At 31.6% G+C, this 24,871-nt stretch overlaps 2 protein-coding genes and 1 long non-coding RNA gene across 4 annotated transcripts; 1 reads left to right on the top strand and 2 right to left on the bottom strand.

Moving 5' to 3' along the window:
* The first annotated feature begins 919 nt into the window (after window positions 1-919).
* Window positions 920-2,960, top strand: LOC118031832 (tubulin alpha chain). Of its 2 annotated transcripts, XM_073405633.1 has the most exons (5): window positions 920-1,109; window positions 1,251-1,485; window positions 1,591-1,961; window positions 2,047-2,507; window positions 2,590-2,960. In XM_073405633.1, the coding sequence occupies exons 1-5, from the start codon at window positions 1,017-1,019 to the stop codon at window positions 2,756-2,758; spliced, it is 1,329 nt and encodes a 442-aa protein (XP_073261734.1). In that variant the 5' UTR covers window positions 920-1,016; the 3' UTR covers window positions 2,759-2,960. The 2 variants fall into 2 exon arrangements, with proteins under 2 accessions (XP_073261734.1, XP_034892217.1); XM_035036326.2 differs by having other exon boundaries at window positions 922-1,109; window positions 2,047-2,960.
* Window positions 2,961-7,387: 4,427 nt separating this feature from the next.
* LOC118031865 (uncharacterized) lies at window positions 7,388-8,437 on the bottom strand. Its single transcript, XR_004684587.2, has 2 exons — window positions 7,962-8,437; window positions 7,388-7,618 (listed from the first exon to the last, which is right to left on the bottom strand). It is a non-coding gene; the product is annotated as an uncharacterized lncRNA (long non-coding RNA).
* A 5,476-nt stretch (window positions 8,438-13,913) lies between these two features.
* LOC118031866 (NAP1-related protein 2) lies at window positions 13,914-18,936 on the bottom strand. The gene is made up of 10 exons (XM_035036369.2): window positions 18,618-18,936; window positions 17,897-18,019; window positions 17,754-17,804; window positions 17,342-17,413; window positions 17,008-17,121; window positions 16,851-16,912; window positions 15,647-15,704; window positions 15,373-15,429; window positions 15,203-15,244; window positions 13,914-14,218 (listed from the first exon to the last, which is right to left on the bottom strand). Exons 1-10 carry the CDS (start codon window positions 18,735-18,737, stop codon window positions 14,138-14,140), a joined length of 780 nt encoding a protein of 259 aa, XP_034892260.1. The 5' UTR covers window positions 18,738-18,936; the 3' UTR covers window positions 13,914-14,137.
* Window positions 18,937-24,871: the final 5,935 nt, after the last annotated feature.

The following is a 24,871-nucleotide window of genomic DNA, read 5'->3' as shown; positions in this document are numbered from 1 at the left end:
CTGTGAAATTTAAGATGTAGAGAGAAAATAAAGAAAGAAAAAAAAAAGGAAATGAACACCAAATAAAAAATGTTATGTCATAGCGCTGTCGAGAAATGGAGGGATCGTTGCCTCGATAGCCTTTGTTTGGCCATCCAACACCATCAGACGATCGTGAGGTCTCCCCACGTGCTAATATTTTTAAATAATCTTTTATATTTATTAAAATATATAATTTCTTCTAAGTCAAATTAATTATAAAAAAAAATATCAGAACGCAAATACAAAGAAAGTTTTTGTATGCTAATTTACTTTTTTTTTTATTGGCATTTAAAAGAAATTGTGTTATTTTACCATGTTAAAAATATTAAAATACTAAAAGGACTATGTATTAAAGCTATAATTTTTTTTTTTGTTTTTAAATGTAATTTCGATCATTACTATGCTATAAAATATGGAAAGAATAAAAAAAAATATGATAATATCTAACATATCATTTGAAAAAAAAATCATATTACTCTCTGTAACAAGCTTGTTGGGTTTTTACAAAAATAGCGACAGAATCATTCGCGTAGTGTAAAACCCTATGACTTTTAGATTTATTTTTTTTAAAATAAATTAAATGGGCTATATGAGATGTCCCCAGCACTATTGGAGCCCTGATCCTATCTGGTGGACCGCCAGCTTGAGTTGCAATAAAAGACCTTGTTAATTCTACGAGCCCATCACACCAGGTATGAATATTAAACACTGATCCGCCCATTTTAGTCCATAGTTATTGGGCGCCTTCCAGAAATTCAAATTTCAAATTTATTCTCAACGGTTACTGCTAGCTGGATCCCAGCAGCAGCAGCAACCATTTCAAATTTCAAAAACACCCATCTTCTTCTTAAAAGCAGTTTCAAACGGCCCTTTCTCTTCGTATATATATATTCTTAATTTCCAAACCCTAAACCACAATTCTCTTTGCTCTGTTTAGCACTTAGCAGTTGGCCGAATCTTGTTTAATACAATTTCTCTATTTCCCACATCAAAAAATGAGAGAGTGCATCTCAATCCACATTGGTCAGGCTGGTATTCAAGTTGGTAACGCCTGCTGGGAACTCTACTGCCTCGAACATGGCATTCAGGTCTAAACATTTCCCATTTCACCATTCCTTTTGCTTCATATATATATATATATATATATATATATATATATATATATTTCTCAATCTTTCTTTTTGACTTGTTTGTGTACTAAATTTTGGTACTGTTTGTATTTCTTGCAGCCTGATGGGCAGATGCCTAGTGACAAGACTGTTGGGGGAGGAGACGATGCCTTCAACACATTTTTTAGCGAAACTGGGGCTGGGAAGCACGTTCCTCGTGCTGTGTTTTTGGACTTGGAACCCACTGTGATTGACGAGGTCAGGACTGGGGCGTATCGCCAATTATTTCATCCAGAACAACTTATTAGTGGCAAAGAAGATGCTGCCAATAACTTTGCAAGAGGCCACTACACAAGTAGGCACAACAAAATCAAGCCCCTTTTGTCTTAATTTCAAAATCTCAGCTTTTGTTAACAAACTAATTTTGGGTTATTTTCTTAAAACATTTTTTGGTGTGCAGTTGGGAAAGAGATTGTGGACTTGTGTCTTGACAGGATTAGGAAGCTAGCAGATAACTGTACTGGGCTTCAAGGATTTTTAGTTTTTCATGCCGTTGGTGGGGGTACTGGTTCTGGGCTTGGATCTTTGCTTTTGGAGAGGCTTTCTGTTGATTATGGAAAGAAATCGAAGCTTGGTTTCACCGTTTACCCTTCGCCACAAGTCTCCACCTCTGTGGTCGAGCCTTATAACAGTGTGTTGTCCACTCATTCTCTTCTAGAACACACTGATGTTTCTGTGTTGCTTGATAATGAGGCCATCTACGATATTTGCCGCAGATCTCTTGATATTGAGAGACCCACATACACTAATCTTAACAGGCTTGTGTCTCAGGTACAGTTGAAATCGAATTTTTTGAACAAAAAATGTTGGTTTATTGCTTGTTTAGTTAGATAACGAAAGGTTCGAATTTATGCAGGTTATCTCCTCGTTGACAGCATCGCTTCGATTTGATGGAGCATTGAATGTTGATGTGACAGAATTCCAAACCAATTTGGTCCCATACCCTCGAATCCATTTCATGCTTTCTTCATATGCCCCAGTTATCTCTGCAGAGAAGGCCTACCATGAGCAACTCTCGGTCGCTGAAGTGACAAACAGTGCTTTCGAGCCATCTTCAATGATGGCAAAATGTGACCCTCGCCATGGTAAATACATGGCATGTTGCTTGATGTATAGAGGGGATGTGGTGCCAAAGGATGTGAATGCAGCAGTAGCAACAATTAAGACCAAGAGGACTATTCAATTTGTTGATTGGTGCCCAACTGGGTTTAAATGTGGTATTAACTACCAGCCTCCTACTGTTGTTCCTGGTGGTGACTTGGCTAAGGTTCAGAGGGCAGTTTGCATGATTTCAAACTCGACCAGCGTTGCTGAGGTGTTCTCTAGGATCGATCACAAGTTCGATCTCATGTATGCGAAGCGTGCTTTTGTGCATTGGTATGTTGGTGAAGGAATGGAGGAAGGAGAGTTTTCAGAAGCTAGGGAGGATTTGGCTGCTCTGGAAAAGGATTATGAGGAAGTTGGGGCAGAGTCCGCTGAAGGGGAAGACGATGAAGGAGAGGAATACATGTAATGCCAGGTGTTCGTTGCGGGGAAGATGTTCTGCCAATGGGCTCATTGGTTTGTAACAAGGGCATGGATAGGACTAGTTGTTGTTAGGTTGTAGGTAACTGGATGGACAAGAATGATTTAGATTTTTCGGATCTAGTAGTAAAAATGTTGGCTTGTTTTGAATGTAATGAAACTATCCTCTGTTTTGCTCTCTGTGTTTCTCTCCGTTCTGATTTCCAGCTACTTGGATTTATTTATAAAGAATGCAGATTCGAACCAGCTGAAAAGTGTGAACCGTGAATGTTTAAAATTTGAACAACCATGTTTCTCTGAGAAGTCAGGTTTTGTTTACCGTCGATGATCAGAAAGCGACCTTGTACCACCACCAACTGAAGGACACTGTAATTACCAAGCATTGGGACACAATAACATTTGAAGGCTGGCTGCATAACCTTTATTGGAGTTGATATGTGTGTTTTCTCCTAGTCGCAGATCTAATTTTGATCTGGTTTTACAATTTTTCTTTTGTTATTCCTATTTTCTATTTTCTCTCTTTAACTTTCTTTGTATGGACTGTACTACTTGGTCATCAATTTTCTCCCCAAGTACGGACATGTTTGGAAGTGTAAAATGTATGTTGTTTTAAGTATTTTTTTTTTATTTTAGAAATGTATTAAAATATTTTTTTGATTTTTTAAAAATTTATTTTTGACATTATCATATTAAAATGATTAAAAATTACTAAAAAAATTTTAATTTAAAACTAAAAATTCTTTAATTTTTTTAAAAAATATGGTTGAACTACAATATTAAAACTTGACAAAAGTGTATTAAATGCTCAATTTTCAATTTTAATTATAACTAAATCATTGACGTGCCATATATACTTTGAGTCGTATAACATTTTGTTTTTTAACATAAAAAGATATTTAGTCAATGCTAATATATTTTATATTGTGTATTTGTGTGTGTGTATATATATATAAAATTAAATTGTAAGAAAATTGTCTTGATATAACTAATTTGGTGGATGCAAAACCAACCTGAAAATAAATAAAAAAACATAGTTTAACTCAAGATAAATATTAAATGTGATACTTTTTTTTTTATATATATAAATATGGAGATGACAACATATTGGATCGATTATAATTAAATCTCGATTAACTTGTTAATCCATGTGTCGTGTTATTAGACTATGAAAACCCTATAAAAAGTAAATCAAAACAAAATATGAAACATAATTTTCAATAAACTTAATGTTGAAGGATAAAATAATAAAAAAAAAATCTAAAAAACAGACAAAAAATGACCTGAGTCAACCCGAGTTAATTTAACAAACTTGTTACTTGGGTTATGAAACTAGGATAACTCAATAGAAAGAAAGTTAAAATAAATTATGAATTCTTATTCTTAATCAATTTAGTATTAAAAGATGAAATTGAAAAAAACATAATAATTTTTCTTTTTAAGAAAGAACTCGAGTTAAATTATATTAATCCGCTAGGATCGTGACCTGAGTTATGAATTTGAGATAACCTTATAAAAAAAAAATAAAAAAATTATGAAGTTCAATTCCTAGTAAATCTAATGTTAAATGATGAAATTAAAATTAAAAAAAAAAAAGCTTAAGTTAACTCGCAAAACCTGTAACGTGATTCATGAGTACCTTGTAAAAAACAAACCAAAACAATTCATAAAATCTAATTTTAAATCAATACAATTCAAAATGATGAAGTTGAGAAAAATAGTCGATCAAAAAAAAAAAAACTCAAGTCCACTGAGATAACTAGTGAAACTTGCAGTTTAGGTTATAAGATTGTGATAACCTCATAACAAAATTAATTAAAAATATTATAAAATAAAATACTCAATAAATATAATGTTAATAGATACAATTGAATTTAAAAACAAAAAAAGTAATACAAATTGACAAACAAATTATTATTTCAATAAATTATATTATGTGAGAAGCAGTTACGTATTATGTGAGGAAGAGTTACGTAAAACTACCTCTTTTTTTAGTTTTTTTTTTTTTAAATATGGAGTTATATCATCCATTAATCTCTTCGTTTTTATCTAGTTATTGACGTGGTTTGTTTGCCAATATTCCAAGATTCAAAGTACCATGTGAGTGGATATTGTTTTTATACAACGGGTGTTTGGTCTAGGAATGTTTAAAAAAGGTTTGTTAGTAATAGATGTTTTTTCAAATTTTTTCCAATAAAAAATTAGAAAATGTGTTTATTTATTAAGAACAAAATGTTTTTTTTCAAAAATATATATTAGTAAAAACTAATTGAAAATGAAATTTCAATTGATCACTCCTCACAAAACATTGTTTATTTATTTTTCTATTTATATTAAGATTTAGGTTAAAAAAATATATTTAACATACACTGATTGAGAATGGGGTTTCACTGATCCCTTCCTCACAAACAGTTTTCACTTTTTATTTTTTATTTTTTAAAAGTTTGTTTATCCTAGTTTCATGATTTTTTGTCGCGGATTTTGAAAGTTAACTTGTGTTTTTTATGTTTTTTTGGTTGATTTTTTTTTATATCAATTTTATATTGTTATTCTAGGATCAAGGCAGCACAAATACTTAAGAGGGAAGTGAATTAGGTATGAAAGGTAATACTATATATTGAAAACTCTTTACCTAATAACTTGCAATTCTAAACACTCAAATTATGCAAAAGCAATAAACAATATAAATATTATAATTAAAAAGTGAGAGTTTAGAGAAAATGCATTAATATTGATAAAGGTTCGGAAAACCAACTACTTATCTTTTTGAACTTCTATTCAAGAGTTTCATTTTCAACACCGATCTTAATGGGTGAGACCGAACTATTACAAGATTATTTTGCAGGTGGAAGATCAAACCCAATTCTTTTGCAGGCTTATCATCAAATTGACATTAATTATGTGATATGCTACCAACACTATATCAAAACCATGTTTTATTATATATAATGTTTATTTTACCAAGGAAACATATAATTAAATTATTACCTTAGCTATAAAGCTAACACTTTCTTCAATATTTGATTGATTTAGAATTAGATTTTTTTTTTATTTTGCTTTTTATAAGGTTATTTCGGTCTCATTGTTTGGGTCACCAGTTTGGCGAGTAAACTCTGGTTGACTCGGATTATTTTTATGTCATTTATTTTTTGAATTTTTTCCTTTAAATTTTGGTTTGCTTATCCGAGTCTCATGAATCAGGTTGTGAGTTAACTCAAAGTTTTTCATCCTTGTTTTAGTTGAATCCCCCCTATTTTATCTTTAAATATTTGATTAATTTGGAATTAGACATCATATTTGTTTTTGTTTGCTTTCTATGAGGATATACTTGTCTTATTACCTAGATCATATGTTTGGTGGATTAATTTGAGTTGAGTTGATTTATTTTTTTATTTTATCTTTCAACATTAAATTGATTGAGAATTGAAATTCATAATTTGTTTCAATTTTTTTCTATGGAGTTATATCATTCACATTACCCGAGTTATATCTTTGACAAATTAATTATAGCTGACTCAAGTTGTTTGCTTTTTGGTCTTTTTTTTTTATAACTAAATTCTTTTTTTTAAAAAAATTTCTTTTTCACCATTCAACACTAGTTTGATTGAGAATTAAGTTTTATAATTTGTTTTAATTTGCTTTATATTAGATTATCTCGATCTTATGATCTAAGTCACAGATTTGACAGGTTAACCCAAGTTGACCTGGGTCGATCTAATATGTTTTTTTTTAATCTCAATATTTGAAAAAAAAGATGTTGTCTTGAATTGTTTTAGTCAAACTACATTTTTAATAGTTGTTCGGGTTGTTTTTGATTTTTTTCAAATGAACTGAGTTATATCAGATCAGCCCCCACACGGTTTTAAATTAGTTTCTACTAGAAAATATATTAGTAACACCTTGATATTTTTTTATGTAAATTTTTTTTTATCTGATCAGCAGCGTAGCGTAAGAAATGATCTAATATATATATATATATATATATATATATATATATATATATTAAAATGGATGTCCGGGTCAACTTGTATGCACTTTAACTAATCTAATGGGCCCTGAAATTAATGATTATATAAGCTTCCAATAACCTTAAAATTTATAAGACTTAAACTAATAATTTTTAAAAAATAAATTTAAAACTTAAATTACATCCATTCATAACTGAAAAATGAAGACATAATGTGAATTTTAATCATTTTTGTTGATGATTGACGTTTATTTGGCTGATTGATTGTCGATTTCATCGGACGGTGGTGAATTTCACTTAACGGGTTCAATAAGAGTGACATTAGATGTTCTTTAAAACAATCCAACGGCTAATAGCTCTTTCCCATATATGAACGTGGCGAAATTCTGCATATCTTTCGAACTATATTTTCTAGGATTGCCTGACGTGGCTACACAATTCGTTTTCCGAAGGAGATCATGGAGAGTGGCTTCCGTTGGTTTTTAAAATATTTTTTTAAAATAAATTAAATAACATATTTTTTTAATTTATTTTTAATATTTATATGATTTAAAAACATATATAAACAAATAATTTGAAACTAATTTTTTTTTTTAAAAACACGGTACAACTACAATCATAAACACCACATAAATTGCTTAAATTCAGAATTGCTTAAGTTTCAATAATTGCTTCTTTTTTTTTTTAATAAAAAAAGAGAGCCCAATAATAGGAAAGTGGCTTTTGATTTCTGTAAATGAGCTCACCAATATTAATTTCTTAGACTGTACATAACGGCTCCTTCATCCTAATCCTAGCTAACAGTAGAGAACGGACGGCATTATATATATATATATATATATATAAAATTCCAACAAAGCTGCGATTATTGTCACCAGCTCTCTTAATTAACGAACTGCATCTCTTTAACTTCGAGCTCATCTTCCATTAATAATAAATCCTGCCAAATCAAACAATAAATCACAATTAAATCAGTAATTTCCAACCCATTATTTCCATAAAATGGGGTTCTCAAACATGCCCCGATGACTGTACTTTTTTGCCACAGAGAGTAAAAAGAATTGAAGCAATTCGCGAGCTTATAACCCAGATTATCTCTCATCACTCAATTTCTCTCTCGAAGAACAGTTCGATTTCCCTCTTTTTTAACTCTCAAGAACGCAACACTTGAGAATCAAAACAGAATCACAAGCAAGAGCTTCAAGAACACTCATCATTACATGCTCTACACCAAAAAGAACGAAAGAAAGAAATCACAAAGACAATAAGAAGCAAAAACGAACCTTATAATTGACAGATGAGCAATTTTTAGTGCAAGGCCTTGACTGTAGTTTTGCCGCTAAGAGGCGAGCAAGGCAAGATAGGCCTGGAAAAAAACACGACCTCCATAGCAGCATGTTGGGGGACACCGAAGCTTTCTTCTAATTTCCCAATCAAAGCCTTCCTGATCATTTCTTTAGCAGCACTTAATCTTTCTTCACCAAGATGTGAATCCTCCTCTCTTATCCTCAGAACCTGGCTGTGCACATAACCTACCTTCTTCTTGATCAAATCCCTTGATCCCTGATCTTCTGTATCACACCCTCCAGTTTCTTGACTATCATTCTTGCTATTCCTCTCCCTCTCCCTCTCCCTCACAGTCATCTTTACTTTTTATTTCTTTCTTCTAACAAGAAGCGTCAACAGCCCAACAATGTCAGAGAGAACTAGAAGGGAGCTTGAATAGCTTCAACAACAATAGCTGATGGCATCGGGGAGTTTTTTTATATATAGACGGGAGAAGAGCAAGGCGTTCTTGTCTTTCTGGATTTATTTATTGGGTACGTGGTGGATTGGGAAGGTGGGTGTGTGACACGTGGCATGTGAATAAATCACGTGTTGACTGATACGACATGTGGTGTGGTGAGTGGATAAAAACTCGTCATGTAGGAGAGCAACTGTTGCCGTTTCGTTTGCAGAAAGTTTTGGGTCTATAATTGAATGCCATGTCACCGGTCCTCCTTAGAATTATTATTATTATTATTTTTTTTTTCTGTTTTCGATTCACTAATATTAACAATGAAATCACGTATTTGCAAAACTGTATTTTATTTTATTTTATTTTAAAATGTAAAATGGATATCATGACTTGTTTATAATTATTTGTTAGTTTTGGTTAAAATATCAAAAATTCTTTAATAATTATTTTATTCATTTTATGTTAAGGTCTAAATGTAGACTTTAATATCTGTGAGGTATGACTACACGATAGAATATATCCTCAAGTATTAAATATATAAGATGTAGAAAATATGATGTTAAAATTCAGATTTTAGAACGGTTAGAATTTAATTCGGTAAGGTAGAGATTTTTTCACGAAAAAAGATTTTCTTTAGATCTTAGAAAAGATCAACAAACAGAAATCTGATCTAGAAAAATAATTAAATAACAACGCAGCTTATCTTAAGTAGTGTGTACTGGGGGGTGATGTTTCTTTTCTTTGCATAATCAGTATCTTACCTAGACTCTTGCAGACTATAAATTTCTAGTGACTATAATATTAAGTATCGAGTCCTAAACCTTAATTATAATTTTATGATTAAATATAAAATCCTTTTCCAACAACATACACCTCCTCAAGAGGCGCAAAAAAACTCGTTGTCGCCCTTGATGTCGCGCCCCCCTCCATAGTTTGGACGTATGACTTGGGTTACTTTTTAAACATGGAAATAATGTTATTTTAGGTAGGCTTTTTATTTTATAGGTACACATGTATAGGTACATATTAATTTGTTTGGAAAAGTATTGTATATGAAAAATGAGTACCAAAGCCAAACAAATTAAACATAGAAAAATATTTTATAGAATCATTTCTTTCGTAATCTTTCCTTATCATATAGTCCAAGCATATTACCGTCATTTTGTACCTAAGTGGAATAACGATTGGTATAAAGTTTATTTAATCTATTACTTAGGAATCAGTGGCATCCACATGGCATGAAATTGTGATTATACATGGCATTTTGGTGAACAAACGGCGTCCAAGGGTGCTCGGGGTTTAGTCAAATTTATCTTTTTGCATGATGGGATTTGCAAAGTTAAGCCAGACCTAGTTTTTACGAGGCTGAGAGGAATTTAACTGGGCCACGATTTGTGTATAAATGTGAAAGTGGTGATGTTGCTCTTGGTTAGTGTTAACACGTGGACCCTAGATTGGATGCGTGTGGGGAGAAAGCAGAAAGGAAGAAAAGAAAATAGAGCCACGAGGCACGTCCATGGCTGAAGGGTGACCATGGATAAGGTTTCTTGTGTGACTCCATATCATACCAAGAAATAATTGCTCCCTTATGGAGACATCATCATGCATGAACATGACATCACAGAATTAAACAGGCATGATTCTTGTATAGGAAAACTCAGAAGAATTTCTAGGGTTAAGCAGACCAAACCAATCACTCATGGACGTTACAGGCTCCATATGGTAGTGATGATGATAAAATACCTCAAGGATTTGGAGGTATATATATGATCTTGCCCTATCATGATTCTATGGAGGAGTAGCTTTTGAAAACAGTGTCCTTGACAAGCAGGAGCGGATTTCCTGTTTTTTCCTCTTTAATTTCTCTATTATACACGGATTAAAACCCACTTCAACTGTTTTTGAAAACCTATTTACCTCTCGTTGATTTACAATATTTAAATAAAACTTTTGAATTGCTGTATTTTGGAAACCTAGCTAGACTAAATATACTGAGTTATTAAGAAAAATATTATGGCGTGTCATTTCATAGGAAAAATATTACATGTTTCGTTGATTAAATACTTTATGAGCTTGTGGCTCTAAAATTTAATGAAAGGGTAATGTTAGAAAGCTATGTGAGAATAGATGACCTAGTTAATATGCAAATAGTTGTTCTTTCTTAGTTTGTATGACATGTCAAAAGATTGATGTTTTGAGTTAGAAAGAGTAAAGCATTGCTTTTTGCTGGACTTACCCCTTAATATATAAAACAAGAGTAAATTCATAGAGGAAAGTAGTATCAATTATAACTTTTGTCGGTGGAGCAACCAAAATTAAATAGGAATTATGAAGCTACAAAATTAATTTAAAGTTTGTCTATGTACATAATTAAAAAAAAAAACTATAAAAAACATAATTACACCAAATGAATAGAGTAATTAAATAAATTATTTAGAAGGAAAACCACTAAAAATAATTATTTAGTTGGGGCTTCCCTGGTATGGACAATGAAGAAGGTGGTCTCTCTTTTTTTATTTTTATTAATTTTTTTATTGAATGCTTTTTAGTTTTTTTTAATTCTATCCTTCAATATTTTATTAATTTTAAATTGGATGTCATAATTTGTTTTAGTTTGCTTTCTATAAGATTATTGTAATCTTAAACAAATATCTTAAAATTTGATTAATACTTAATTTTGCAAGCGTCTATTTTTGTTATCATAACACTAAATAAAAAAAATAGAGTATTGAAAAACAAAATTTTTAAATCAAGTGGAGTACAAGATCCTGGTTGCGGATTTGGGGAGTCAAGCCGTAAAACTCAGGTTCTCCATTATATAGTCATCTCAATATATATAAAAAATTATCATCTTGAAATTTGTTTTTTAAAAAATAACCAAGCCAAGCTTTTACTATTTGTTTAGGTTGCTTTTAGACCTATCATTTTAACTGGATCACTTTGAAACAACTCTTATAAAGGTCAATTTTAAACCCAAGCTAAGAAAACAATTTTAACTGGATCACTTTGAAACAATTCTTATAAAGGTTAATTTTAAACCCAAGCTAAGAAAACGAGATGTGAGGTTCTAAAGTTGACCTATCGGGTTAGATGTAATAACAATGTTGAATACTTCTCTCTCTTTTTTATTCCATTTTTTTTTGAATCTTTTTTTTTATATATCTTTCAACATTTAGTTGATTAATTTTGAATTGATTTTCATAATTTATTTTGGTTTATGTTTTATGAGATTATTATAATCTTAAGCAAACATCCTTTCATTTAGTTGGTGCTTAATTTTGGGAGTGTCTATTTTTGTTATCACATCATTAAGTAAAAAATATATTTTTTTAAAAAATAAAGTTAAACCCAATGAAGTCCATAATTTGTGTGAATATAATATTTTTTCATTCTAATATTAAAAAAAATACCATCCAAATTACAATTATTGGTTATTCAAATTACCTTTGAACCAACCAAGTCAATTAGATTACGTTGAAGTTGTAAGTTTTTTCCAAAATACATATATACAACAAAAATAGTAAATTTAATTTTTTTAGAAGTCACAAGTGTTAAACAAATTTAAAATTATTTAAAATTTATACGAATATTATCTAAATATTATTTGTTCTCAAATCTTTAGGTATGATAAAATTGGTCTGCTAAATTGTTAGTTACACTAATGTAATTAATTAACTTCATGCCGCATGATTATTCTGCTCTTAGTATTAGTCCTGAGATTAATCAATTAAATACTCTTGTCACACAAATACTCATTCCTCAACATGTCCAAGAAAATCTAATTTTTTCGAGAAAGGAAGTAAAAAGAAAACACAAGGTTGCCTTTTGTTTGTCTATTTTCTAGCTCGTTGTGGTTCTGTGTGCGAGCCAAGTTCTTGATGCTTTTGGCGTTTTTTTTTTTCCCTTTCTTTTTTTAAGATTAGACATGGGCCCTCTTTGAAAGAATTTAAATCTAACATTTAAGGTTCTCAGGAATGGATTCTCCATGATGCTGCTGTTGATGGGAAGCTTGTAGGTGTTTCTTTTCTTTCTCCTTGTTGTTTTATAAATTGTAATGGAGGAATTTGACACAACAATTCAAAAACAAAGAAAATGGAGAGAGTTTATTTTCTTTTTCCATTTTGGATTAGGGTAGTAATTTCTCAGGAACTGCATGGTTTTGCACCCAAATTATTGGGTTAGACTTGCTAATTTATGAAGCTTTTTTCAGAGAATTCCAGACAAATTATCGGGTTAACCAAACATGGAGCCTGATGTTGAGGGACAGTTTCAAGAATCAATGACAGAATAAGTTCATGATGATGTCTCATCTGTGATGAAGCAAGATGATACGATAAGATAAGTTAATGCAGCTTGTCCATCAAAATTGGAAGGTCGATCTGTGATTGCTACTTGCACAATGTTTTATATGAGACCAATTGGAGTGCTTGCGCTGTGTTTTTAATGCTTTTCCATATCTTAAAATGGGTTTGCTTCACAACTCAACGGTTTGGTTTTGCAGAACTCAGGCAACAGAGGCATTTCTTGTCAGCAAAAAAAAAAAAAAAAAAAAACACAAAAAAGGGATGCTGGTGCTCACAGATGGTGAGAAAACTAATGCTCTTCAGAAAACTAATGCTGCTTTCCAATCCACGAATCCTTCTATATAGGTATAGCTGCTCCAACACTTGCATATGATGTTTTTATTTGTTTTCTCGAACCTGACCTTAAAATAGATTTTATATTAAACCCCAACCCAAGTTGTCAGCAGGATGAACCTTCTCCTGGCCTTCTCTGGTATTATTTTTTTTTAATGTTCGTTGCAGGCACCTTAACAAGACTGATCAACAGGAGGTAGAATGAGTTTTCTCACGTTGAGTAGATGCAAAAATGCACGTAAGAAAATGTGAGAGGTGTTGTTCAATCCTTCTCGGGGACATTAAAGGGATTGTATCAGTGAATAATAATGTTATTTCTAGAAGGTTTTTTTATTTTTTTATTAATATAGATGTTCAGTAATTTATGTATATCTCAACTAATTTCATAAATTCTAAAAATAATAATTATATAAATTTATTATAACTCTGAAATTTATACAGTTAAACTTTATTTTCCATCTTCCTCTATAGAAAATAAATTCCAATGGGTTTACTTTACTACTACTACAGTGCCGTGCATTAACAAGGGGAATAATCCCACACATACGATAAGCCAGAATTCTAATTTCTTGAAACCTGTGGGTTTAGATTCTTACTTATCAGCTGATAACCACATGTGCCCCTTTATCATGACATTTTCATGAAATACATTTCCTATTTCATTTTCTGTTCTCCTTCTTACTCGACGGAGAATCCCTCATCTGCTGATTTGTAGTCTTTTTTTTTCCCCTCCTATTATTTACGGATACTTCAATTTATTTCCGATTTTTTTGTTCTTTCTTATAATACATTCCTCTTTTTATCCAACAATAAAAGGTAAAGAAAAAACCAAATTATCTACCATAAATAATTAGCAACAGTTATAAAAATACCAGCTACTTTTATATATAGAAGATAAAGCATGATCTAAAAAATGTTCTGTAGCTAGATGAAAAATCTTTTACGAATCCGATGAAAGAAACTCTGAAAATCTAAAAATATTCAAAACCGCAGGTAGCTCCACATCATTAGCTATTCCACTTCCTTTATCTAGTTTGGTACTTTCTCCCTCATTGACAAGAAAACCACAAAAGCAAGAGAAATTTCAATTATCTTCAGCATCGTCATCTTCATTGTCATCTTCAGCGTCATCTTCGTCGTCGTCGTCTTGTTCATCACCATTTTCCTATAGACAGACATCGATCATGTCAAGACGACATGCACAGCATTGTCAAACCATAAAAGTAGCAGCAGCAACTTAATATTGCAATTTACGACTCTTTTATAGCTAAAAAGATATGAGTGAAAACGCAATTGGGAGACTAGGACTATCAAAGTGCCAATGTTAGGGAATATGACGTTGAGAAGCAACAAATACACATGCACGGTTCAATGATTGGTAGGGGGGAACGCTGGTGCAGATACCACTACTATTCAATCATAATTTAAATAACCCTCAATTTATAAGGAATTGAAGTACAGTGATTATGATTATAAGCTATTTGTCCAAACTTAGATTCATGTGCTATGTTTAAGCCTCAAAAAGAATGCTTGCGTTTCTGTTAATATTCTAGACTGCAATCACTTCTAATAATTAGTTCTGATCTCCATCAGAACAGATTAACGATCAGAACAGATTAACAGAACTTAAAGTTGCAGCAGCACACAAACGTGTTCCCCATTGCCCATAGCAAATAAAACATTCCATGTTAGATCATTTGATGTTAGCAGTGTTTAATAAAGCACTAAATTTTATGGAACTAGAATCGTCATAAATGCATATGCTATTTCTATGGAACTTGGCTACATATAGAACTCCTACAGGTCAGTTGCTCACTCATCAGATCCAGTTTCTGCTCCTCCCCCACTTGCCCCAGTCTCGTTCCTCTACTTTCAAGTATTTGTTTCACCCTATTATGAGAAAACCTACTTTCTCACTTTCTGAGATTGAAAGAGCTAAAAAATGTACCTAAAACTCAGTTTTCATGTAAACAACAAGAAAGACCATGAAGTGACTAAATGCAAACATCAAACAGTGCCCAACTATGCCCACGCGTGTGCACTCGCACACACACACACATATATACATGCATGCATCGTGTACATGTGGAAGTGCTCTCATGTGCATGCAAGGACAAGGACGTATATATTGAAATCTCAGCTTCATTACCTCTTCATCTTCATCTGCATCAGAATCCTCTTCATCAGCTTCCTGAAACAATAAAACAGAGTGACTTGAAAAATTAACCTATTTCTATAAAATAAAAGGCAGAAAAATGTGAACAGAATGAAAATGAAAATGAAAATCTATGATAAAAAAACTTTTTTAAAAAGCAATACATTGTTAAAGTACTTCAGAGGATTAGGCCACAAGTCCTCCTTAATTATCTCCGCAACCTGCAATTTTGGAGGAAAATCAAAATTAGTAAGACAGTAAGAACTAGATGGAAGCAGTTTAACTTTAATCCAATTGTCCCAGATTAAGCTAATGTAGGTGAAAAATTGAAAATATTTATACACTAAAATAGAGTCAAGCATAACAGAACACAAACTATCAAATCATCAATTTACACTATCTACATACGAAATTAATAAAGCAAAGGGCATCTAATACCTCATCATGAAGCTCAGTGATCTCCTTCTGTTCAGTTTCAGCAAACCAACTGAAGAAGCTGCACCATCAAATAATTGATGAATAATTATAGAGTTCTAGAGTAAATATGTAAAGATAATTGCTCTCTCAATGTTTTCTGTATCTGCAATTTAAGTTGAGGCATGAGAATAATTATAGAGTTCTAGAGTAGCTCTCAAATTTAATTGCTTTTATATTTTGTATTGGAAGGTTCAAGAATCTGAAACTGTATACCAAAGAGCAACAAATCACAAGATAGCAGATCAGATCCCAGTATCAGATTACATGAGGAATATTTTTCCATTTGTCCTAGGTGATGCAGCCTTGGTTTTTATGTGACATTAGTAGAGAGAGTGAGCAATTGAAACAGGGAGGCTAAGGCATAATCCTACAGTGAGATAGCACTAAGGCTTTCCAATTCGTTGAAACATGGACTAAAAAACTCCTCGAAAATCCCCTGAAACACTAGGGTTTTCCAATTCATTGAAATATTGACTAAAACACTCCTCGAAAATCCCGAGCCAGAGGTCCATATAGAGACCAAAATACTGATCTAAAGCTCACAGAAACTGTTTAATTGATAAAGGTTGATTCAGTTTCCAATTAGGCACCTCCAAACAACAGCATACATGCTGCTTACCAAAAAATTGTACAGTCAATCCCCATCTTGTACGTGACCAATACAGGTGGAGGGCATAGTAAAGTGGTCTGGCAAGCTAAATGAAATTGTGAAGGATAGACCACCTAACAAATTTATAGATTTTCAGGTTAACCGATTTTGTTTCACATCAACAAGCTTCTGAAATAAAGGTCGAATTGTCTCCCTCCACCAAATAAATAGCATCCTCCAACTGAAGCATGCAAGATAAATATTTTAGCTTAGAAGTTGGCATCTGAGTTCTGATTAACCTACTTCAAATTTGAGCACAACAAAGGTAGGTTACTGTTTTGGCACATTAAGTATTTATTCCCTTAAATACTAATGTATAATTAATTAGATATCTCAATTAATATTGTGAAATCATAGAAGATTTTGCAGCTCGTTGCCATAAACCACATGTTGCTTTTATGCCCATGCCTCAGCAAACCTTTTTGGTGACAAAGCATCAAATATGAAATTAGCTGTACCTCTCTTTTTTTATAACAACAAATGGCTTAATAAAGCAAAGAATGGTTAGAGAATAACCTCAACTCAGCCAAAGGTCGTTTGTTTCCTTTTTTCTCATGATTGCCTCCATTTGCAGTGCCCTTCACATGATAGAATTCACAATCAACTTTCTACAAAAACACAAGCAAGAGAGGAAAGAGTAAAGGATGCCACAGAGATTATAGATAAGCATTACCATGCCCTCCTTCCACTTTATGTCTGTACCAGTTATCTTAGTTGTACCCTCATCAGAGAATGTAAAGGTTTTTATCAGCTTTGTATCTTCAAAATGAGGATTCTCTTTGAAGTTCTGAAAGTTAGAGTGACAAGAGAGAAAAAGGAAAGACAAGAAAATGATCAGCAGTAATTCATCAACACTAAGGTCATGAGAGTAAAATAAGAGATATATCTGAAAAGAAGAAATGAATAAAAATTAAATAACCGCTCATGAAAACAATAGAATCCATTCCAGAAACAAGAGCAACATTAATCAAGTGTCCCAAAAAGAAAGGGTGGCAAAAAATACTTACAAATGTTATAGAATACCCTGACTTCACATCTTTGGAATCCTCCACGTGTAGAGAATCCAGATACTTGAAGATCTGTATCAACAACAGAAGACCAATGAGTCCTTTGGGTGCAAGCATTCATTGTCAACATGATTATTAAATTAATAAATTTTCATTTCAATTCAACATTAATAACCAATAAAGATTCCAGATATTTTTTTTTGGGCTGCAATTGCAGGAAATGAAATTAAATGCTGGCCCTACTATCCCAGCTTTGCATGAGAGCATGCCACTGAATTAAACACTCATTGATATTGATATCTTGAACATAAGAAATTGAAGGTAATAAAACAAAATTGCAGCTCCAAACAACCAGTTAGTGTTGAGTTACATAAAAAGTAATAAAATGAAATTCAGAATTTAGGTGACAAACCTTTTGGTCATCCTCAGTCAAAAGATCACAAAGGGCAGGGTGACTCAGGAACTGCATCAAGCACATGTCACATAAAGGTTAGAAACGGATAGCCAATAGCTAACTCAAAACAGAAATTTTAAGAGTGCAAATAGGTCACTCACAGCAGTTAACCAGAAGTCAGGAATACATTTGATGATATCATTCCTTTTAGTGTAGACAGGTCTGCGAACCTCATTGTACTTCTGCTCAATTTCCAGCACTTCATCACTTGCTTGTTCATTAACCTGTTCAACGTCAAAGAAAATGCCAGGATTCATAAATTACATTTCATATTAAAAAATCTTAAAGCATACCCCGATGGTCTACTCCAGTCTCGCATCAGAATTACAAAGAAACTGCAATACATTCAACAACGGCACCAATGAAAGGCAGATACAACATGTATAACCCTTTTTATGTTTTCTTTCTTTCTTTTTTTCTTTTTTGGGCCTACTAATTAAATGGAGTTCAATTTAATAGCACAGAGTCTCCATTTCCAAGGTACATAAAATCTCACCCACGAAATAACAGGATTGGAGCTAGTAATTCATGACTCACAAGGTCAATTCTCCGAAACAGACGTGTTACAGAACATCAACTTGGCCATTCACCTAAGTTGTCTTTAAAATGTTAACCTAAGCAAAAGATAATTTATCCAAGCACGCATTTTATAATTTATCCAAGCACACATTTTTTTTTCTTGGTATTGTTACAATAAACCCAACAAAATCCGACAGCTTCAACCACCCACCCCCATCCCCCAAAAATAAAAAAATAGATATATATGACATGAGTAAAAGCATACACAGAGAGGAAGAGAGAAAAAAAGGGATAAAAAAAAACCTTCTCGAGCTCATCCTGGAGCTCTTGCAACTTCTCAATGGAAATAACAAGCTCTCCATCAATGTGATCAGTCTCTTCTTCGTCAGTGACCTTTAGTTTCTTTCCCTTGTCAGCCACCATTCTCTTTTGTTATTCAAAGAAAACAAAAAACCTTAACTTTTGTCGAGAGAATCCCTAAAGAGGATTTTAGGGTGAATTCGGCTTTTCTTGTAATAGCAAAGGCGAATTCGCAGCGAAGAGCTAGCGGTGGCTATTTATACCCACCAAGACAACCAAAGTACAGCTTCACTTCTGTGCTTGATATTTCATTCTTCTATGTCTTCTTATTTCTCTCCCTCTTTGTTTGTGGGCCCCATGAGTTAGGGTTTAAGAGAAGGAAAAGCGATCAAAAGTAGTAATTGGGCTGAAATATATTGTTCTCATGTGGGCTTTGAGAGGTTCTCACCTTTTTATATTGCAGCCCATGCCCATTTTGATACCTCACTAGTTCTTTGGTGAACAAAATTAAGGTTAAATGTTCTGGCAGAATAATGAGTTTAATTATTAGGATTAAGGAATTAAAAAAATGATTTGTGATTTTATGAGCAATTATTTTGCTAGATTTTCTCATAAAATAATGGATAAAATTTATCATGAATGCTTTTACTATGCTAGTAATACAACGTACTTAATTATATCCAAATTCTCAGTATTTATAATATTTACTATTAGGTTGTTCCATATTTAATTAGTATGGTTATAAAATATATATATTATATGTGAATGTCTAGATACCTTCCTACACTCTTTTTTTATTATGTTCATTTATCATTATCAAGTTCATTTGAATCTCTCTAAATTCATTTAAATCTACATCTTCTTATCACCTTTGAACTTACAAGTATTTATGTACATGTGTTTATAAATAGAAGCATTGTTGAGAGAATAGTTGACATACATATATAACTACAAATTCATATGAAATAAAAGTGCTTCCTTTTCAAATTGTTCTTATAGATTCCAATTTACTTTTTATTAATTATATTGTTTTATTATTATATGCTTTTTGAAACATAATTTTAATAGTATGTTATCAGCACGAATTACTCCTCTCTTTCATCTTGAAGCAGACAATCATATTTTGTAAGAAGTAGAAGCATGAATTTTTTTATCGCTTTCATCTTGAAGCATATAATCGTATTTGGTTTGATGATAAGAAGTAGAAGGTATGTTTTTCTATTGTTGTTGTATGTTTTACATTCTGTTTTGAGATCAAGTATATAGGATGGAAATCTATGAAAAAATCTTAAGATTATTCTCAAGTGTAACAATGTCATGTACTGATTTTTGTTTTATATTTATATTTTTATAAATATTTTCTGTGTTTTAAAATCTATCTTTATATTCCAAGATATATATATTTAACCAAATTTCTAACAATATTGTTATTTTTTTTTTAATGAAGTAACAATGACAAACCTTGCCAAACTTGAGTTCATGGTACTTGATATCATGGGTAAGAATTATTTGCCATAGATCCTTGATGTTGAAATTCACATGGATGTCATGTGTCTTGGAGACACTATTAAAGATGATAATGAAGCATCTAGTCAAAATAAGACAAAAACCATGATTTTCTTACGTCGTCTTCTCTATAAGGAGTTGAAGATAGAGTATCTCACAATCAAAGATTCCCTTATTCTTTGGCAAAATTTGAAAGAAAGATAAGACCATCAAAAGATAGTTACTCTACTAAAAGCTCATTATGATTGGATGCATTTATGATTCCAAGATTTTAAATCTGTAAGTGAATATAAGTCTACAATATTTAATATCAGTTATAAATTTATACTATGTGGAGACAATATCACCGATGATGATATGTTAGAAAAAACGTTCTCTACTTTTCATACATCAAATATGCTCCCGTAGTAGAAATATAGAGAACGAGGTTTTAAGAAATATTCTGAATTGATTTCATGTCACCTTGTGGCTGAATAAAATAATGAGCTTTTAATAAAAAAAATTATGAATCATAACCAACTGGTTCAACTCCATTGCCTAAAGTGAATGCTACGAGATATTATAATAATTATGATTATGGTCGTAATAGAGGTCGAGGACGTGGCCATATGAGAAGATGGTTTAATTATTGCAACTATAATAGTCTCAATTCATCAAATTCTTACAAACCTTCACAGAATGATGAGAAACAAAAAAAAGGGAAAGAATATACATAGTGGAGATACCAAGAAGATAGAAAATGCTTGTTATCGATGTAAAATAAAAGGACATTGGTCTCGTACCTATCATACAGCCAAACATCTTATTGATTTATATTAGTCCTCATTGAAAGGAAAGGAGAAGAATATATAATTAAATTTTTCTCATCCACGTCAAGGTAATGATGATATTTATCCTTTGGATATGATACACCTTGATGTTGCAGATTCTTTTTAGCAAATTGATGAGAAAATTAATATTTCTCATAATGATAATAATTAGTTAAAATAACAATGTTAAAATTTAAAATTATGTTTAGCTTTTTAGCGTGTTTCCTTTATGCTATTATATTTCAATGTATTTTGTTTTCTTCCTTTCATGTTGGCTTATTTAATGAAAAATATTGTGTTATAATAATTATGTCTTATTATGAATTTATTTATATATTTATTCCTTTTCATGAAGAAAAATATGGATTCACATTATGTTGTAAATAAGCTTAATATCAGTGGTGGAGATATATGCTTAGCAAATAGTATAACGACACATACCATTCTCAGGCATAAGTAATATTTTTTAAATATGAGAATGATGAAAACAAAAGTGAATACAATATCAGGTTCAGCAGACTTAATTGAAGTCTCCGAAAGAGCTAATATAATTTTCCTAATGGAATAAGATTTTATTATTGATAATGCTTTGTTCTTTACTAAATCAAGGAGAGATCTACTAAGTTTCAAAGATATACGACTTAACATATACTATATTGAGACTGCCAATGACAATGGTATAAAATATCTTTACATCGTATCAAATGTCTTTACTAGAAAATAAATATTAGAAAAATTACCTGTTTTATCTTCAAATTTGTAATATACAAATATTAGTACAATTAAAGTCAATGCAATAATGAATTAGAAGTTCAATGAACCAAATAATTTTATTATTTGGCATTACCGGTTAGGCCATCCTAGATCAATAATGATGCGAAGAATTATCGAGAATTCATATGGTCATCCATTGAAGAACCAGAAGATTTTTCAATTTAAGGAATTCTTGTATGCTGCTTGTTCTCAAGGCAAATTGGTCATTAGACCATCACCAGCTAAAGTTTGGACTAAATTCCCAAGATTTCTAGAACATATTCAAGGTGATATTTATGGCCCCATTTACCCACCGTGTGGACCATTTAGATATTTTATAATTTTAGTAAATGTATCTATAAGATGGTCATATACGTGTTTATTATTAACTCGCAACTTGACATTTACAAAATTACTTGCTCAAATTATTAGATTATGAGCATAATTTTCAGATTATATAATTAAGAGTATTCATCCTGACAATGCTGATGAATTCACATCCCAAGCATTTAATGAGTATTGCATGTCACTTGGAATAAACATTGAACATCTTATTGCCCATGTATGACGCAGAATGGTCTTGCTAAATCACTTATTAAACGCCTTCAGTTAATTGCAAGACCACTACTCATGAGAACAAAACTTCTTTTCTCTATTTGGGGGCATGCTGTTTTACATGCGGTAACACTTATATGCATTACGTCAACATCGTATCACAAATTCTCCCTATTACAATTGGTTTTCAAATATGAGACAAATATTTCCCATCTAAGAATATTTGGTTATGCAATATATGTTCCAAATTGTTTGCTATAATGTACAAAGATGGGTCCTCGAAGGAGGCTGTGAATATATATTAGGTTTGAGTCCTTATTAATAATTAAATATCTTAAGCCCTAAACAAGTGATTCATTTACGACACAATTTGTTGATCATCATTTTGATGAGACTATGTTACCAGCATTAAAGGGAGAAATTAAACAGTTGGATAAACATATTACATGGAATGCATTGTCATTATTAAATTTTGATTCTCATACAAAACAATGTGAACAAGAAGTTCAAAATATACTTTGTTTGTAAGACATTCCAAATCAACTATCAAATGCATTTACTGACTCAAAAAAAGTAATCAAATCTCGTACACTAGCTGTAAATGTTTTAACCCTTATTGAAGTCCTTGCAGGACAATCCACTAAAATTATAGCAAATGAGTCCATGACATACCATAAACGTGGTAAACCAACTGGTTCAAAAGAAAAAAATACTTGGAAAAGAAAAGGAGCAAATAATCAAATTGGCATTATTGAGAAAAAAAATGAGGAGATAGACATAATTGATCATCAAACCCCAGAAGAGGTTCAGGTACCTGAAAATAGTAAAAATAAGAAGATCTTGATAAGTTATGTCTCTACAAATAAAAGATGGAACTGAAATCAAATAATTATCGACAATATTTTTCCTTTTCTTGCACTTGTAGGATGATAAAAGTAGAAATGAGTGTCATTAAACTAACTTAGACAGGAAAAAAGAGCAGCTCTCTTGACTTTCATTTAATATATCGCTTGATATCATTAATGAAAATGAAGATATTGAGCCTAAATCTATCGAAGAATATCAATGCAGAAATGATTGGCCAAAATGGAAAGAAGCAATCGAAACAAAATTAAATTCACTTGTAGAACGTGAAGTTTTTGGACCTGTAGTCTAAACATCTAAAGATGTAAAGCCAGTTGGGTACAAATGAGTATTTATGCAAAAGAAAAAAAAAAGAAAAAAAAATGAAATCATAAGATATAAAGCACGACTTGTAGCATAAAGATTTTTACAAAGATATGGCATTGATTATGATAAAACATATTTTCTTGTAATGGATGCAATTACATTTTGGTATCTAATCAGTCTAACAACTCATGAAAGGCTAGGTATGTGTATGATGGATGTAGTCACAATCTATTTTTATGGGTCAATTGATAATGATGTTTATATGAAAATCCTTGAAGGATTTAAAATGCTTGAAACATATAATTGAAATCCTAAAAAAGTTTACTCAATCAAGTTACAAAGGTCATTATATGGGTTATGACAATCAGGACGCATGTGGTATAATTGTCTTAGTAAATATTTATTGAGAGAAGTGTATAATAATGATCCTATATGCCCATGTGTTTTTATAAAAAAGTTAGAATCTAATTTTGTTGTTGTTGTTGTTGTTATTATTATTATTATTATTATGTATGTTGATAATTTAAATATTATTGGAACACATGGAGAGATACCACAGATAATAAATTATTTAAAAAAAGAGTTTGAGATGAAAGATTTCGGAAAAATAAAATTTTATCCTGACCTGCAGATCAAGCATTTAGCAGATAAAATTCTTATTCAACAGTAAACTTACACAGAGAAGATCCTTAAAAGATTTTATATGGATAAAACACATTCATTGAATACATCAATGGTTGTTTGATAATTTGATGTGAAAAAAGACCCTTTTAGACCTTGTGAGAGTAATGAAGAATTATTTGGTCTTAAAATACCATACCTAAGTGCAATTGGTGCGCTAATGTATCTTACTAATAATATGCGACCTGATATAGCATTCTCTATGAACTTGCTAGCAAGATATAGTTCTTTTCCTACCCGGAGACATTGGAATGGAATTAAACACATTTTTTGTTATCAACGAGGAAATACAGATATGGGCTTATTTTATTCAAATAATGCTAATCATGAATTATTTGGATTTGCTGATGCAGGATTTTTATCTGATCCATATAAAAGTCGATCTTAAATAAGTTATCTTTTTATGTGTGGTAACACTATTATATCACAGAGATCTACAAAGAAAACATTAGTTGCCACTTCATCTAATCATGCTAAAATACTTGCAATCTATGAAGCTAGCTGTGAGTGTGTTTGGCTGAGATCAATGACTCAATATATTCATAGATCATGTGGTTTATCCTTCAATAGAGGAACTCCAACCATGCTGTATGAAGACAATACTGTATGTATAGCTCAATTGAAAGGAGGATAAATCAAAAGAGATAGGAAAAGGCACATCTCACCAAAATTCTTCTTCACACATGACCTTCTTGAAAAGTATGGTGACATTGATGTTCAATAAATTTGCTCAAAATGTAATCTAACAAATTTATTCACTAAAGCATTACCAACTACAACGTT

This window comes from Populus alba, chromosome 17 (genome assembly GCF_005239225.2).
Source record: "Populus alba chromosome 17, ASM523922v2, whole genome shotgun sequence".
Classification (NCBI taxonomy): Eukaryota; Viridiplantae; Streptophyta; class Magnoliopsida; order Malpighiales; family Salicaceae; genus Populus; species Populus alba.
The sequence above is the reverse complement of the archived record's forward strand: the minus strand, read 5'-3'. Positions and strand labels throughout refer to the sequence as shown.

What these genes read in the sequence shown, in the direction of transcription:
- LOC118031866 (XM_035036369.2), bottom strand. Translation starts at nt 18,737, where the DNA reads ATGGTGGCTGACAAGGGAAAGAAACTAAAGGTCACTGACGAAGAAGAG. An exon ending in CAGGGTATTCTATAACATTT is followed by an intron (nt 17,122 to 17,341) that starts GTAAGTATTTTT and finishes TCTAACTTTCAG; the next exon opens with AACTTCAAAGAGAATCCTCA. An exon ending in TAAAGTGGAAGGAGGGCATG is followed by an intron (nt 16,913 to 17,007) that starts GTAATGCTTATC and finishes TATCATGTGAAG; the next exon opens with GGCACTGCAAATGGAGGCAA.
- LOC118031832 (XM_035036326.2), top strand. Translation starts at nt 1,017, where the DNA reads ATGAGAGAGTGCATCTCAATCCACATTGGTCAGGCTGGTATTCAAGTT. An exon ending in GCCTCGAACATGGCATTCAG is followed by an intron (nt 1,110 to 1,250) that starts GTCTAAACATTT and finishes TATTTCTTGCAG; the next exon opens with CCTGATGGGCAGATGCCTAG. An exon ending in TGCAAGAGGCCACTACACAA is followed by an intron (nt 1,486 to 1,590) that starts GTAGGCACAACA and finishes TTTGGTGTGCAG; the next exon opens with TTGGGAAAGAGATTGTGGAC.